The 15,010-nt window shown below is 46.4% G+C and overlaps 1 protein-coding gene across 1 annotated transcript in view; it reads right to left on the reverse strand.

Annotated features, from left to right (window-relative positions):
• The window catches only part of TCEA1 (transcription elongation factor A1), a 50,809-nt gene extending 44,747 nt beyond the window's left edge, over positions 1 to 6,062 (reverse strand). The window contains exon 1 of the mRNA XM_019527317.1: positions 5,876 to 6,062. Within this exon, the coding sequence (XP_019382862.1) occupies positions 5,876 to 5,944 (69 nt within the window). The 5' untranslated portion in view covers positions 5,945 to 6,062. The remainder of the gene's footprint in view (positions 1 to 5,875) is intronic.
• Positions 6,063 to 15,010: the final 8,948 nt, after the last annotated feature.

The following is a 15,010-nucleotide window of genomic DNA, read 5'->3' on the forward strand; positions in this document are numbered from 1 at the left end:
TATTTTTTGGCTTTTATCCACAATCAGACTGGTCAGCTATGCTCTTAAGCACACAAACTGCTAGTGGAGATGATGCAAACAGCAGAAAGAACTCGGCTTGTTTTTCAGATACCAAGTCTAATTTAGAGCACTTATAGGAAAACATCTTGACAGAACTGCAGACACAAAACCTGCTGCCCACGATGCACTTAGCACAATTTAATTAGTAAGGTCACTTTTCTGATCATAACTATGACAAAGCAATAGTGAAAGGGTGTCTCAACTGTGGGATGAATATAACAGGGGTCAACTGTACCAAGCTGTAGCAAACTGTACTTTGATGGCACATACTGCTGGCGACAGACAAATCCTATGACTGTAACAATTCATCCTCATGCATAACTATCCTTGAATCTCCACTGAATGTATTCAAGTAACTGACCTGTGAAATATACTTCTGTAGCATTTTCCATTCTGGTGACTAAAATTAATCTAATATGAATTAATTAATTACTGACAACTCTCCCAGAAAGAGGACCATTCCCCACCCCCCTTTACAGACGTGGAATCAGACACAGACTTCCCACTTGATATATGGTAAAGTCAAGAACAGAAGAACCATGAGGTCCCAATTCTCCCCCCATTTTCTTGTACTGTTTTGTGGGTAAAGTCTTCCCCCTTAGCTGTCTAAAATTGGTTCACTGCACTGAAACGATATACTATATTCTGCAAGAGGCAAATCTGTTCTGAACATTAGCCATTTACTAACCAAAGTACTAAGAAATACAGTTTAATTTGCTTACAGAGGAGCAAAATATTCCATACTTGGGTGCACACACACAGAAAAGAAGAAGAAAACAGTAGCGCATGTAAAGCCTAATTTGTTTGCTAGTGTGAATATGGGGGAAATTACATAAGCTATTCTTAAATATTAGGCTTTAGAACAAATACCCTAATACTGCAGCTTAAAAAATAGCTTAAAACTTACCCAGCTACATATTATTCCATTTATGTTAAACGCAAATCTTTTTATGATGCACAGTTGCACAAGACAGACTGTATTTTGCAAACTGCACACATTTGCAATTTAAGGCATTTGCTTGCATTAAAATGTTCAAACTACTCAAAAAGAAGTCTGCTAAGTGAAATTTAGCTGGAATACATTGAAATATGAAAAATGATACAAAGCTCAGAGAGACATTTCTGTCACAACTAATTTTGAATTGCCTACATCATGCAATTTCAAATCTCTATTTGTCTCAGATGCATGCTGCAAGAGGGATTTGCATGTATATGGCTACCTGTTTATTTGTAATAAACATATCTCATGATAACAGTGCACTCTTACAATTTAAAAGTTTTTTAACATACGAATTGAAATCATCTAACAAATTGCTAATAATGTCCACATAAACTTTTCCAGCTTTCCCATTTTAAAAAACATTCCTCCTTTTCAAGACTGTTTCTCACTCACTAGCTCAGTTGAAAGACTCACAAAGGGGACTAAGAGCTGTCTCAGTCCTTAACTAAAGGGACAAGGATACTGAATCTTCAACAGAAAAGGCTTTTCTTCCAACTGTTTCATAAGCAATAATCAAACCAAACAAAAAGTTTTAAATTGAAAAGTAAATGCTTCTTAGGCTGGTTTTACTATTTTGTGCATCTGTGCTATCATAAAGCCAATCACCACCAGGGCTGATCTTCTGAAGACCAGAGTATTGGGCATTAAACCCAAACTTTTAATGCAAAACATTCTCTCATTTTCCCCAACCTCTTGTGAAGCTCACACCAGAAAAAGGAAGGCTGCAAACCTAATTTCTCCTTCCTCTAAACAATTAATCTTTCAAAGGTTAAACAAAAAGTTAATCCCACCCAATCTAGTTTTATTTTATATGTTGATGACACCAATCCTTCATTCCATGACTGGATCCAGGTTTTGTAAAGTGGGATATGGGAACAGCAACTGGTGCTTCAGAGATGGGTGCACCCCTTACCCCCACCTCTCTCACCTCCTACCAGGATGGCCAGACCACACTGCAGGAGTAGCAGCCAGGGTCTCTTTAAAGTTCTGAAATTGGGAACTCTTGCACAATTCCCCTGCTCCCCAGCCCCATGCTCAACAGAACCTCCCCTCTTTCCATTCCCTCTTCTCCCACCCACTGTTGTCACTGTCCTTGCTGTATCTGCCTGCTCCAGGGGCCAAGGAAACTTGAGAGCCACTCCTAGTCTGCTCCAGATCCGTAGCATAGCATCCAGGCTCAGCAGCAGCTTCAGTGGAGGGGGGGAGGAACTGGTAGGGAGGAGGAACCCAGTGAGTGCTGCTGTCCCCAGCTGAGCTCAACTCCCTGCACAGTCCACTGGTGCAGAGTAGGAGCAGCTCTGGAGCTCCCCCACCCACAGGGCAGTGAGGGACAGCAGCTGCAGCACCTAAGACAAGAGGAAGGGATAGGGACATACTGCTAACAATGGAAGGGAATTCTTCCCTGATTTGGGAACCATAAAAAGATTTGAGTTCAAATTCAGCATGGCTGTGTAACAGGGCAGTCTGACCCCTTGAGGGAGCAGCCAGCCCTGTTGAATTAGCAGCTCCCCCTGCTGCAGCTATGGGGGAGCTGCTAATAATGGAGTGACTCACTAGGAGCTTAAAACCCCAGACAGGAGAGGAAAAAGGGAACCACAGGGTGCAGTTTGGAAGGAAGGAGCCAGCTGTGAATAACAACTTGCTACAGTGTAGAGCCATGCTGCTGTGCCTGGACCCAGAGCCAAAGGGGCTTCCCTCCAAATGCTTGCAACAGGGCATCAGGGTTTGTTTGTCTGTCTATTTGTCTGCAGCTTAAAGATAGTGTTTGAGTTGGGAGGAGTGGCTGACGAGCTCCTCAGGGAGCAAACCTGCCTGTCAAAGCCACCAGGCTAAGCAATCCGCTTACAAGCTACAATTAGCAAATGTATTATTTACAGAGCACAAATCATCTGCTTCATGAAGGGTGAATGTCTGTGCTGATGTCACACTTTTCAACTCATCAAAAGGCAAGCACCAGACAATTAGAATACTGTACCATGAGCCATGAATCCAGCTTTTCAATGGCAGGTTAAATAAAAGAATCCCTTCTACTCTGGCTCTTGACAAAAAAAAAAAATCAGGATTGAAATATCTCTGGAAGTGTTTTCATCAAACAGTTTTCACTAGCAACAACGCACCAAATGTATTCAAATGCTATAATACTGTATATTTAAAAGTGTTAGTAATAAACACAACAAAAAAGCTGACAAAAAACCCCCAAACAAACCCTTCAAGCAATTAATACAATGGAAAATTCTGAAAAGAAACACGAGGAGTCAGAAACTTTTACCCAATTTGTATTTGTGTATAAGAACTCAGTATAGCTTTATCCTTCAATTAAGTCATAATCCTGTAGCTGAAAGCTCAGTGCGTTTTCACAGGAGATGATCTGTACATTACGTTGCTAATTTAGTATTCTGAATGTACTGCAGGGTCAGGTGACAGGATGTAGTACAAGATTTGAAAATAAGTAGCTTAAAATTTGCAAAAGTGACTGAGGAAAACAAGGAAGGAAAACAAAAAAAGTTTCTGGTTACAGCTGGGGTTGTGATTATTTGAGCTTTTGTTGTACAATAAGAACATATATATTCTCTACATAGAAATCACAGAAAATTAGGTTTGGAAAGGACCACAGGAGGTCATCTAGTCCAGTGGTTTTTAACCTTCTTTTATTTGTGGACCCCTACAAAATTTTGAATGGAGGTGCAGACCCCTTTGAATTCTAAGTGTGGGCATTCACACACTTTTGATTAATCACAGTCATCTTTTGCAGATTCCTTAGACAGTCTGCAGACCACAGGTTGAAAACCACTGATCTAGTCAAATCCCCTGCTCAAAGTAGAGCCATCCCCACCTACATCATCCCAGCCAAGACTGTCTAGCTAGCTCCTAAATGCCTACAAGGACAGAGATTCTACCACCTCTCAGCATAACCTGTTCCAGTGCTTTACCATCCTCCTCATGAGAAAGTTTTTCCTAATATCCAACCTAAACTTCCCTCACTGCGACTCGAGACCATTGCTCCTTATTCTGTCATCTGCCATCACTAAGAACTACCCAGCTCCATCCTCTTTGGAACCGTTCTTCAGATAGTTGAAGGCTGCTATCAAACCTGCCCCTCAGTCTTGCCTTTTCCAGACTAAGTCCAGTTCCCTCAGCCTCTCCTCCAAAGCCATGTGCCTCAGCCTCCTCACCATTTCTGTTGCCCTCCGCTGAACTGTCTCCAATTTGTCTACATCCTTTCTGTAACAGAGGGACCAAAACTGAACACAATACTCCAGATGTGACTTCACCAGTGCCAAATATAGGAGAATAATCACTTCTCTTGCTCTGCTGGCAACACTCCTACTAATGCAACCCAGTATGATGTTAGCATTCTTTGCAACAAGAGCACATGTGGTATTAATTTAGTCCCATCGCCATCAGATCAGAACACCTCACAGCCTATAACACGTTTATCCTCACAGCACCTGTTGAGGTACAGAAGAACTATTATTCTATTACGCCTCCTCAGATGGGAGTAGGGCACAGAGAAACTAAGGGCTAAATCCACAAAGCATCATACCTCTTAACTTTTGGGCACCTGGCTCCCAGAGTAGGAGCTTAAATCCCTATGCAATACATGGGAAGAGAAAGGAAGAGCTGAATGAGTCGCAACTTATCCAGCAGGACAGTGGTTCAAACAAGGGTGGCCAAGGGGAGCACATTACTTCCTCCAATTGTTTTCAAAGAAAAGAGTGGCCTTTCCCTTGCACCCACCTTCCCTGGTCTATTTTTGAAGGGAACAATTTAGACACCTTGCTCCAGGTGAAAGTTTCAGACTGCAAATCTGATACTGACACACGTGTCTTCCTGAAGCACAGAAAAGGGATTTGAGATATACCATCCTTTTCAGTGCTTAGGTGGCTTGGTGCACAGCATGCTAGCTGTTATGATTCTCATTCAGTGGGTGGCTGGTGGCAGACTGGGTAAGAGACAAGCAGCACAACAGCAGATCAAGTGGGGAGAACAGATCTGGGAGCAGAAAGCAGAACAGGCATGGGAAAGATGAATGGATTAGATGGTCAACTTGAAGGTGCAGAGCTAATTTATGACCTGCCAAAAAAGATCGGTCCCCAACACACACAAACTGAGGAGTTTTTCCAGGATCAGAAGAAACACAGTGCAAGTTCCCAGTGTAAAGACAACAAAGCCCACCTCTCCAATGTACCAGGGAAGCGCCCTACCCAGGGGGCTAGAAGCTGTTCTGGTGTGAGGACACTTTCCATTCCTGATGAGGTGGAGGGCCAGACAGGACCTTGTACCTAGCCCAGTGATTAGGATCCTCAGCTGGGACTTGGGGGGGGGAGGGGGGAAGTGGGTTACACCTCCCCTCAAACAGGAAGACAGGAAGTCTTCCCCAGGACACTGCTGAACCTCCAGACAATCGAGTTTTGACTCATCATCGCCAGAGCTTAGGACTCTTTACCACTGTCACACACGGGAAACCCATGTTAAAGCACCCGAGTCAGGCACCAGCCGGCTGGAGGACACCAGCAGCTCGGGGGTGGGCAGTGAGCCGACTTCCCCGAGAGCTTGGAGAAGGGACAGGTAGGCACACGTGAGGGAGGAGCGCTGAGCAGCGCAGCCCGCGGGCCGGAGCCGGGGCCGCTGTGCTTGCAGCCCCAGCCGGGCTCCCTGGAGACGGGCGCTCGGCCTAGCCGCTTCCACCGGTTTGCAGCAGGTCCATGGAGGCGCCCGGCGCCAGATCCGCACAGGACCCAGCCGGGAGCGGGCTCTGGCAGGGCCCGGAGCACCCGCGGATGCTCCGACCCAGACCCCGACGGCCCCGCTCACCGCGTTTTTCTTCTGCACCATCTTGTCCATCTTCTTGGCGATGCGGATGATTTCGTCCTCCGCGGTCATGGCTGCCGGGGCCGGGGGGGGAGGGGGAGCTGCCGCCGCCCGGGCCCTGCGCACAAATGGAGCCAGGCCGCGGGCACGATCTCACCCAGCAGCCCGAGCGGCGCGGGCGGTCGAGCGGTGGCGCCAGGCAGCACGCATCGAGCCCTGAGCGCAGGAGCCAGGCAGCACTGGACGCGCGCCAAGAGCATGCGCTAGCGCGCGGGGAGGGCGGGGCCCGAGGAGGTGGAGAAGTTGTCCATGCCAGCGAGCCTGGCCGCGCACCGAAGCCTCGCTCTGGCCCCGCCCCTCCTGGCGGCTGTGGGAGGTGCGACTGGGGATTTGGGGGGGCGGGGCTGCTGGGGCTCGTCCAGTGCCTGCTGTCTAGAGCGGGGGGCGGGGTCTGTGAGGAGACTCCGGATTGGCGAGAAAGCGCAACACGCGCGCAGACGCACACACTCATCCCCCTCCCCCCTGCCGGGGGTGGCAGCTGCTACGCTCATTTCTCCAAAGCAGAGCAGAGCGCGTGTAGTCGGGCTCTTCGTTAAGGCCCCTGCCCGCCAAATTCAAGCTGGACAGGAACCAGAGTTGGGACGCGCTGGTTGTGCAGCAGGTTGGCTCTTTTTGTCACTGTGTCGTCATTTCTGTCCCGGAATAATTACTTGGCACCCGTGACAGCCTACATTTATGACCACTTTAAGCGGTTGTGTGTGGTACTACTGTAATTACTTTGCGCATGCGGCCCCTCTGAATGTATTGTGTGATTCTCTAGTTAAATTGCATGTCGGGTGTATCGGGTCTCCCCGGACAAGGTGTTTGTAAGACTTGGGTTGATGCAAATAAAGGCCTTTATGAATCCGCTCCAGACAAATTAGGGCAGGTTGCCTGCCCTTGGGTGCAGAACCACCCAGCTTCTCTCTCACCCACTGACTTCTCAATTTCCGTCTTCACTGACTGCTTAGCTTGCATGCAGCCCAGCCCAGCCCGGCCTCTGGCTTCTTTACTTTTCATTCCATCCAGGAAGCGCACACACCAACTGCAGAAACTTCCTCAGCCTGACGAAGGGTTGTTAAACCCAAAAGCTTGCTTAATTTTTTTTCCCCCAACTATTTAAGTTGGTCGAATAAAAGGGATCAGATTCACCCAAAGAACCTCGTGAACCTGAGGGTGATCTTTTGCCACCCATGACAAGTCAGGCGATGTAAATGCTGAGGCAGTGTTTGCCCTTCGCCACTGGGTTCCTGGGATGGGCTGTGTCCCTGCGGTTCTGTCCTGGAGTCAGCATTCAGTGGGGACCGGTGGGATAGTAAATAGCTTTACCTTTATTAGGAACAGGAGTCAGCAACACACACTCACAGCTTGCAGGGAGCACAACAACAGCCCACCACCAACAAACCACACCCACAGGGAACAGGGCCCTGTAAAGGTGCATTCCCTATACTACATCCCCCTTCTTTACTCTGGGAGCTCCCTCTTAAGTAGTTGAATGTTCATCAGTAGCTATTTTAACTCTGAACGTTTCGGGATCGTGGAGCCAGACGTGGCTAGCACTTGGCTCACCAATGGAGTTTAGCCTTTACCATTACATAGTCCTTGTACCTCACAGGCAACTTCACCACACATCCACTCTTGGTTTGTATGGTGCCATACACATTGGTGGAACTCTGTCATGGCAAAGACAATTGCCAGAAGTTCTTTTTCAGTCTGAGCATAATTTCTCTTAGCTTGTGCTAGAGCCCTCAAAGCATATGCAATTGGCTGCTTCTGCTGAAATAAACATGCTCCTAGGTCATCTTTGGACAGATCGGCTTGGATTTCTAGCTGCTCTGCTGTGCTTTACCTGAGCACAGGTTCTGTTGCGATGGTTTGCTTGAGCTTATCCAGGGCTTCCTGATGCTCGGGTCCGCATTGCCAGATAATGTTGTTCCTGAGAAGCACTCTCAGCGGGGCTGTCAAGCTGGACTCATGCAGAATGTATTGCACCAAGTACCGAATGGTTCCAAGGAGTCTCTGAAGGGCTTCTTTGTCTATTGGAGGGGGTATCCTGTTGATGGCTTCCACTTTGTCATCGTCTGGTTTGACACCATCTTTTTGAGAAGATATGGCCCAGATACCTAATGCTGTCGAGTAAAAACTGTATTTTGTTCTTATTAAACTTTACTCCTTTCAGGTGTGCTCTCTCCAGGACTTGTTTCAGGATAGTATCATGCTTCTCTTTGGTAGCTGCCACATGTCATCCACGATTATGTGGATTCGCAGAATGTCACCAAAGCACTCATGATTCTTCTGTTGGAATACAGGCAGTCCTCAGCTTAATCTGTTTGAGTTACAACGTTTCACACTTACAACGTTTCTAAATTAACACCCTGTTTCAACTTTCTGATGTCAGTTTCGACTTTACAATGCTTGATCTGATGTGATGCCATGCCAGCGAACAAGCCGCTGTGTCACCCATCTCCCTGGAGAACATCTGTCCAAACTTTCTTGGACGCTTTCTTTAAGAAAACAGGCAAGACTCCAGAAAAACCTGCAGCCAAGATTGCTGAGAAGAATCCAGCCAAGAGCCTTTCAAAAAGTCCAGCAAAATCACCTCAAAGAAGTCCTTCCAAATCAATATGGTTGCTATTTACAATATAAATACATTAATGTAGCTATATTACTCATCTATAATTGACTGAGTACGTAATTCTGGGTTATTTTTGGTGAAAATAGGGTATCGAGCCTTGGTTCAGGAACCAATCCCCCATTTATAACATTGTTTCCTATGGGAAAATCGGTTCCAAGTTGCAATGTTTTGACTTAAGACACGGTTTTCAGGAACCAATTATGTCATAAGTCCGAGGACTGCCTGTACTTCGCTAGCCAACTTAATACAAAAGGGAAGGAGATTGAAGTGGAACCGTCCCCGTGGGGTGTTAAAGATACACAGCTCTGCCGATTCCTTGTCCAATTTGACTTGCCAGTAGGTGTCCTTTTCATCAAGAATGGTGAACAGCTTTTTACCTGACAAGCTCTTTTGCACATCCTCTACAGTGGGAATAAAAAAGTGCTGCCTCACTACTGCCTTGCTGAGGTCTTGTGGGTCTAAACAAAGCTGTAGTGAACCATCCTTCTTTTGTGGGATCACAAGGCTATTGACCCAGGGTGTGGGCTTAGTCACCTTCATAATGACTCTCATAGCTTCCAGTGTTTTGAGGGGGTCTTCAATTTGCCTAAGGTTGCATAGGAAATTTGTCTACACCCGTGCACTACTGGTGGTACCACCAGGACAACATAGATGTGGTGGGTCCCAGGAAATTGGCCCAACCCTTCGAAAACGTACTGGTATAGTTTGAGAAGGTCCACCTTGGTTGCGGGTGTAACCTGGGTGGCGGCCCAATAGTTGCCACCCCTGCCCAAATATCAGGGATGGTGTGGTAAGAGTGGGGCAGGGCTTCTGGCCAGCACCAATTTACTTTCCAGCCAGTCCCTGCTCCCCACAGAGCAGCCTCTGGTCCCAAGAAGGTCTAACACTTAGCTGATTTAACTATTTACACTTTATTTACAAAACAAGAATAATAGGAAAGATTATTTACAAGTGAACTTAAATGGCATAACCAGAATCACAAAACAAACCAGAATGCATTAGTCAACCCTTGACTCAAGAACCACAGGTAGGTAACTGGCAGCTTTCAGTCACTGCTGAGATGCTACAGCAAGGAAGCAGGGTGCTCACTTCCAGCAGCTCCAACAGGCTTCCCAATAAGCGACAGACTGCAACAGTGTAGGCTCTTCTGGTCTGCAGCACTCAAATTGTATCAAACCCCAACCCCTGAAAGAGGCTGAGGGGTGACCCTCCATGGCAACCAAAAGGCAAGCAACAGAGTAGGGTCCTGCAGCAATCGGCATGACCCAAGCACAAAACTCAGGAACTCCATCCGATGACAATCAGCTGCAGAATAAGGGACAGGACTGAGTCCCCTCTGGGGGCAGTCAGTGGCTGAGGGTCAGCAGCACAGGTAGGTCCAAAGGGTTGTTGCTCTACACCCCTACTCCAGATGACTGGCCGGAGGTTTGAAATGCTCCATTTTTTTTTCTTTTGAATGAAAGCTTTGACCCCCTTAATCAGGCTGCTGGTGATTCTACTGAGAGAGGTCGCTTCTGACACCATATCGTGTTTGTCCTTGGCCACTGGGTTCCTGGGATGGGGTAATCACTCAGACCTCCATGCCCCTGGAGTTCTGTCCTCGAGTCAGCTGAGACCGGTGGGATGGTAAACAGCTTTATCTTTTTAGGAACGGGATTCAGCAGCACCCACACTCACAGCTTGCAGAGAGAACAACAACCCACTACCAACAAACTGCACACACCAGGCATCAGGGGGAAAGACAGAAATGTTCCACTGCAGGCCCTGTAAAGTTACATTCCATATAGTGTACCACAAAGTCAAGCAGCTGTTTTAGGATGAGCACACACATTTTAACTCCAAATTGTTCAGAAGACAGAAAATTCCAAATGTTTCCAAAGAAAATACAGGGACCAAACTCACTCAGTATGGGATGAAGTAGGCCATCACGTACAAAAGTTCATGCCCTTCTGAACTAGCTAGTCTCTAAGGTGGCACCTGCCCTATCTTCTGCCAAACTTAAGTATTGGTGCAATGCTGCTCTTGTCTATAATTATTCAGCCAGGAGGAGTAGCTAACTCGCCCTCCCCATTTCTTTCTTATTCATTTGTCTCCTCCAAAGTAAAATCATAAAAAAAAATGAAAAAGAAGTAGCAGCATGATATTAGCTGGCACCTTTCTACATGTTATGACTCTTCCCATATGAGGCTGAATTTGGTTCCTTATTCCCAGTTCCATATTCCTGGTTCCCTATTACTTATTTCCAGTTCCTTATTCCCAGTTCCATATTCCTGGTTCCCTATTCCCAGTTCCTTTTTCAAAGCTAATCTAGACACAATAAAAACTTGTTATTAATGAATTACACATCCTGAAGACACAGAATTTCATTAGCTACGCATAGGTACTAATTAATATGTAAAATAGCATCTCTCTTTTAGTACAGAGCCCTAAACGAAGGTCAGATTAGGATGGGATTATACGGCAAAGTACTTCTTGGGCCACCCCAAATTTTGTGGTGATGCCACTGCAGGACTGTCCCAAAGAACCACGATCACAGTCCCTCCTGGCCCAAAGCATGGTTTGGCCATGCCAGGCTGCCAACTAACAGCCCCCATGCCCACTATACTAAATATAATGGCTTGAATAAGGAACTGGCTTTTGGGCTGGGATTTATGGCTAGAAATTCTGCTTGGGCCACCCATCAGAATTCCTCTGCGTGACAGGGGGATTGTCCTGGACATCTGTAACCAGAGACTAGCCTGGCCCAAAGTGCGGTTTGGCCATGCCAGGCTGCCAACAGACACCATCTCCCAGATACTGTGCTAAATATATGGAACCAAATAGGGAACTGGATTATGGGCTGGGATTATACCCATAAATCCTGTTTAGGCCACCCCAGACCACACCTCTGTGGCACCAGGAGACTCTCCTGGACATCTCTGACCAGCCTGGCCCAAAGTGCAGTTTGGCCATACCAGGCTGCCAAAACACAGCACTCCAGCCACTGTGCTAAATATATGGGCTTGAATAAGGAACTGGAATTTGGGTTGGAACTATACACAGAAATCCTTCTTGGGCCACCCCAGGCCACATCTCTGACACGCCTGGACATCTCTGACCAGAGATTTGGGCGGCCCAAAACGCAGTTTGGGTGTGCCAGGCTGCCAACAGACAGCACCCAAGCCACTGTGCTAAGTATATGGACCCGAATAAGGAACTGGATTATGGGCTGGGATTATACCCAGAAGTCCTTCTTGTGCCAGCCCAGAACATGACTCTATGGCCCTGGGGTACTCCCCTGGACATCTCCAACCAGGGACTTGCCCGGCCCAAGGCATGGTTTGGCTGCGCTAGGCTGACAACAGCCAACACCCCAGTCTCTGTGCTAAAGACATGGAACTGGGTAACGAACTTGATTACGGGCTGGGATTAAACCCAGAAATCCTTTTTGGGGCACCCCAGACCATGTCTCCGTGCCACCGGGGGATGCTTCTGGACATCTCTGAGCAGAGATTTTCCTGATCCAAAACACGGTTTGGCCATGCTAGGCTCCCAACAGACAGCACCCACGCCACTCTAAGTATATGGAACTGAATAAGGAACTGGATTATGGACTGGGATTATACCCAGAAATCCTTCTTGGGCCACCCCAGACCACATCTCTGTGCCACCAGGGGACTATCGCTGACCTGAGACTTGCCCGGCCCAAAGCGCAATTTGGCTGTGCCAGCCTACCAACTGACAGCGCCACAGCCACTGCACTAAATACATGGACCCGAATAAGGAACTGGCTTTTGGGCTGGGATTATACCTAGATATCCTTCTTGGGCCACCCCACGTCATGCCTTTCTGGTCTTGGGGGGAAATGTCCTGGACATCTCTGACCAAAGACTGTCCGGGGGAGTCCCCCCGTGCCAGAGTCATAGCGTGGGGTGGCCAAGATGGATTTCTATTTCTAATCCCAGCTGAAAGAGTTCCCTATTCAAGCCATTGTCCTTAGTACAGTCACTGGGGGGGGGGGTATGCTCTGAGTTGAAAACGTGGCAGACCCAAACTGCGCTTTGGGCCAGAAAATACTTTGGTTGGGGATGCCTGGGAGAATTGCCCCATGCCACAGTCTCATAGAGTGGGGTGGCCTGACAAGGACTTCCATCTATAATCCCAGCCCAAAAAGCAGTTCCTTATTTGAGCCATTATACTTAGAATAGTGGCTGGGGGGCTGTCAGATAGCATTCGGGCACGGCCAAACCGTCTTTTGGGCCGGGCAAGTCTCTGGTCAAAGATGTCCACAAGAGTCCTCCAGGGTCACAGAGGTGTGCCATGGGGTGGCCCAAGAAGGATTTCTAGCTCTAATCCTAGCACACAAGCCTGTTCCTTATTCAGTTCCATATATCTAGCACAGTGGCTAGGGTGCTGCCAGTTAGCACCTTGGCACAGCCAAACCACCTTTTAGGTTGGGCAAGTCTCTTATCAGAGATGTCCAGGACAGTTTCCCGGTGGCACAGAGGTAAGTCAAGGAGTGGTCCAAAAAGGATTTCTAAGTATAATCTCAGCCCAAAAGCCAATTCCTTATTCAAGACAATGCATTTTGTACAGTGGGAATGGGGGGCTGTCAGTTGGCAGTCTGGTACCACCAAGATGCGCTTTGGGCCAGGCAAGATTCTGGTTAGAGGTCTCCAGGAGAGTGGCTCGGTGCCACAGAGTCATGGCATGGGGTGGCCTAAGAAGGATTTCCATCTATAATCCCAGCCCACCAACAAATTCCTAATTCAAGACCATATACTTAGCACAGTGGCTGGGGTGCTGTCTGTTGGCAGCCTGGCATGGCCAAACTGCGCTTTGGGCTAGGCAAGTCTCTGGTCAGAGATATCTAGGAGAGTACCCCGGTGCCACAGAGGTGTGGTCTGGGGTGGCCTAAACAGGATTTCTGGATATAATCCCAGCCCATAATCCAGTTCCTTATTCGGTTCCATACACTTAGCACAGTGGCTGGGGTGCTGTCTGTTGGCAGCCTGGCATGGCCAAACCACGCTTTGGGCCGGGCCAGTCTCTGGTCAAGATGTCCAGGACAATTCCCTGGTTGTGCAGAGGTATTTTGATGGGTGGCCCAAGCAGAATTTCTAGCCATAATCCCAGCCCGAAAGCCAGTGCCTTATTCAAGCCATTATACTTAGCATAGAGGGCATGGGGGCTGTTAGCTGGCAGCCTGGCACGGCCAAACCGTGCCATATCATTTCTGCTATTGTAAAATAAAGACACTAGGTAGCAAATCTGTTCTTCCTGCACATTGTATTTAGTTTATATTTCTAGGAAAAAAAGGAATTAAAATGAAACGAGGATGAACATTAGGAAAGAGGATGAGAATTTAGTGATTTTTTTTCCCTTTTTAGTAACTGCAAATTATAATTTCTTTGTAAAATGGAGAAGTATCCTCCTTGCTCCCCCAAAAAAACAAAAAACAAAAAAGAAACAAAATATGCACCCTGCATATTTTCCAGGACAGCTGGAATGATTTGCTATTACACAATTCATGAAAGCCGGCTTTCTACAGGATGATACAGCACTTATCTGAAAGAACTCTTCCAAAACACTGATTTGTTTCAAGTTTATTTTAAGTGATAAAAACTGAAAGAGATTTACAGTTTTCCACTACAGAAAATCAATTCAACAAAACTTAAGTTTTATAAATAAGTGAGGAAACTAAGTAATAACATCTTCATTTTCATATTAAACATCCAATTATGTGCTTTGACATAAAGGAAAGCTAACTGTTAAATGTTTGTTTATAAAATGTAAGATACCCATGGCTTAAACATATGGCTTTATTAATATCCTATACAATACATTCTTAAATTATATCCATTGTGTGTGAAATGGCACCTCTGGATGAAGATGCATTCTATCAGTTGTAATGAAGTGTATTTACTTCATTAGAGCATACATTAGCTGCTTTAATGCCAGTTATTGTTTTCAGTACTTTTTAGCAACTTACTGCATTGTTATTATATAACATAAAAGGCTAATAGCTAAATCTGACAGGCCTCAATAAGGCAAAGTTCCCAAATAAGCCAAAAGTTTTGTCTCATGCAGCCAGTAATGGCTGCAGGATTTGACCTGTGATGTGAAACTCAATTTGTTTTTATTAGCAAGTAGATAACATGTTCAGGTGGCAGTCTAAGACTTTTGATTGCACAAAAGTCAAATTTAGGTACATTTCTAAAATTAAGTCACAAACACGGAAATCACGTACTTAGCTCTCTTTACTAGTTGGGGTAAACTACAGATATTTAGATTGTACTCTTGGATTTCAACAATTGAACAGTATTTGTAGTAGTCATCTCCATGTGGATGAGAAGAATGAAAAAAAATCAAATGAACAAACACATTCTAGAAACTGGTATTACTAATTTTCCAAGTGACAAATTAATGATTTTGACATCTACAACCCTATAGGTCTAAAATATTGAGAATTGGCAGCCCAGGCT

The sequence above is a fragment of the Gavialis gangeticus genome, unplaced genomic scaffold (genome assembly GCF_001723915.1).
Source record: "Gavialis gangeticus isolate Ggan-Ray unplaced genomic scaffold, GavGan_comp1, whole genome shotgun sequence".
Taxonomy (NCBI): Eukaryota; Metazoa; Chordata; order Crocodylia; family Gavialidae; genus Gavialis; species Gavialis gangeticus.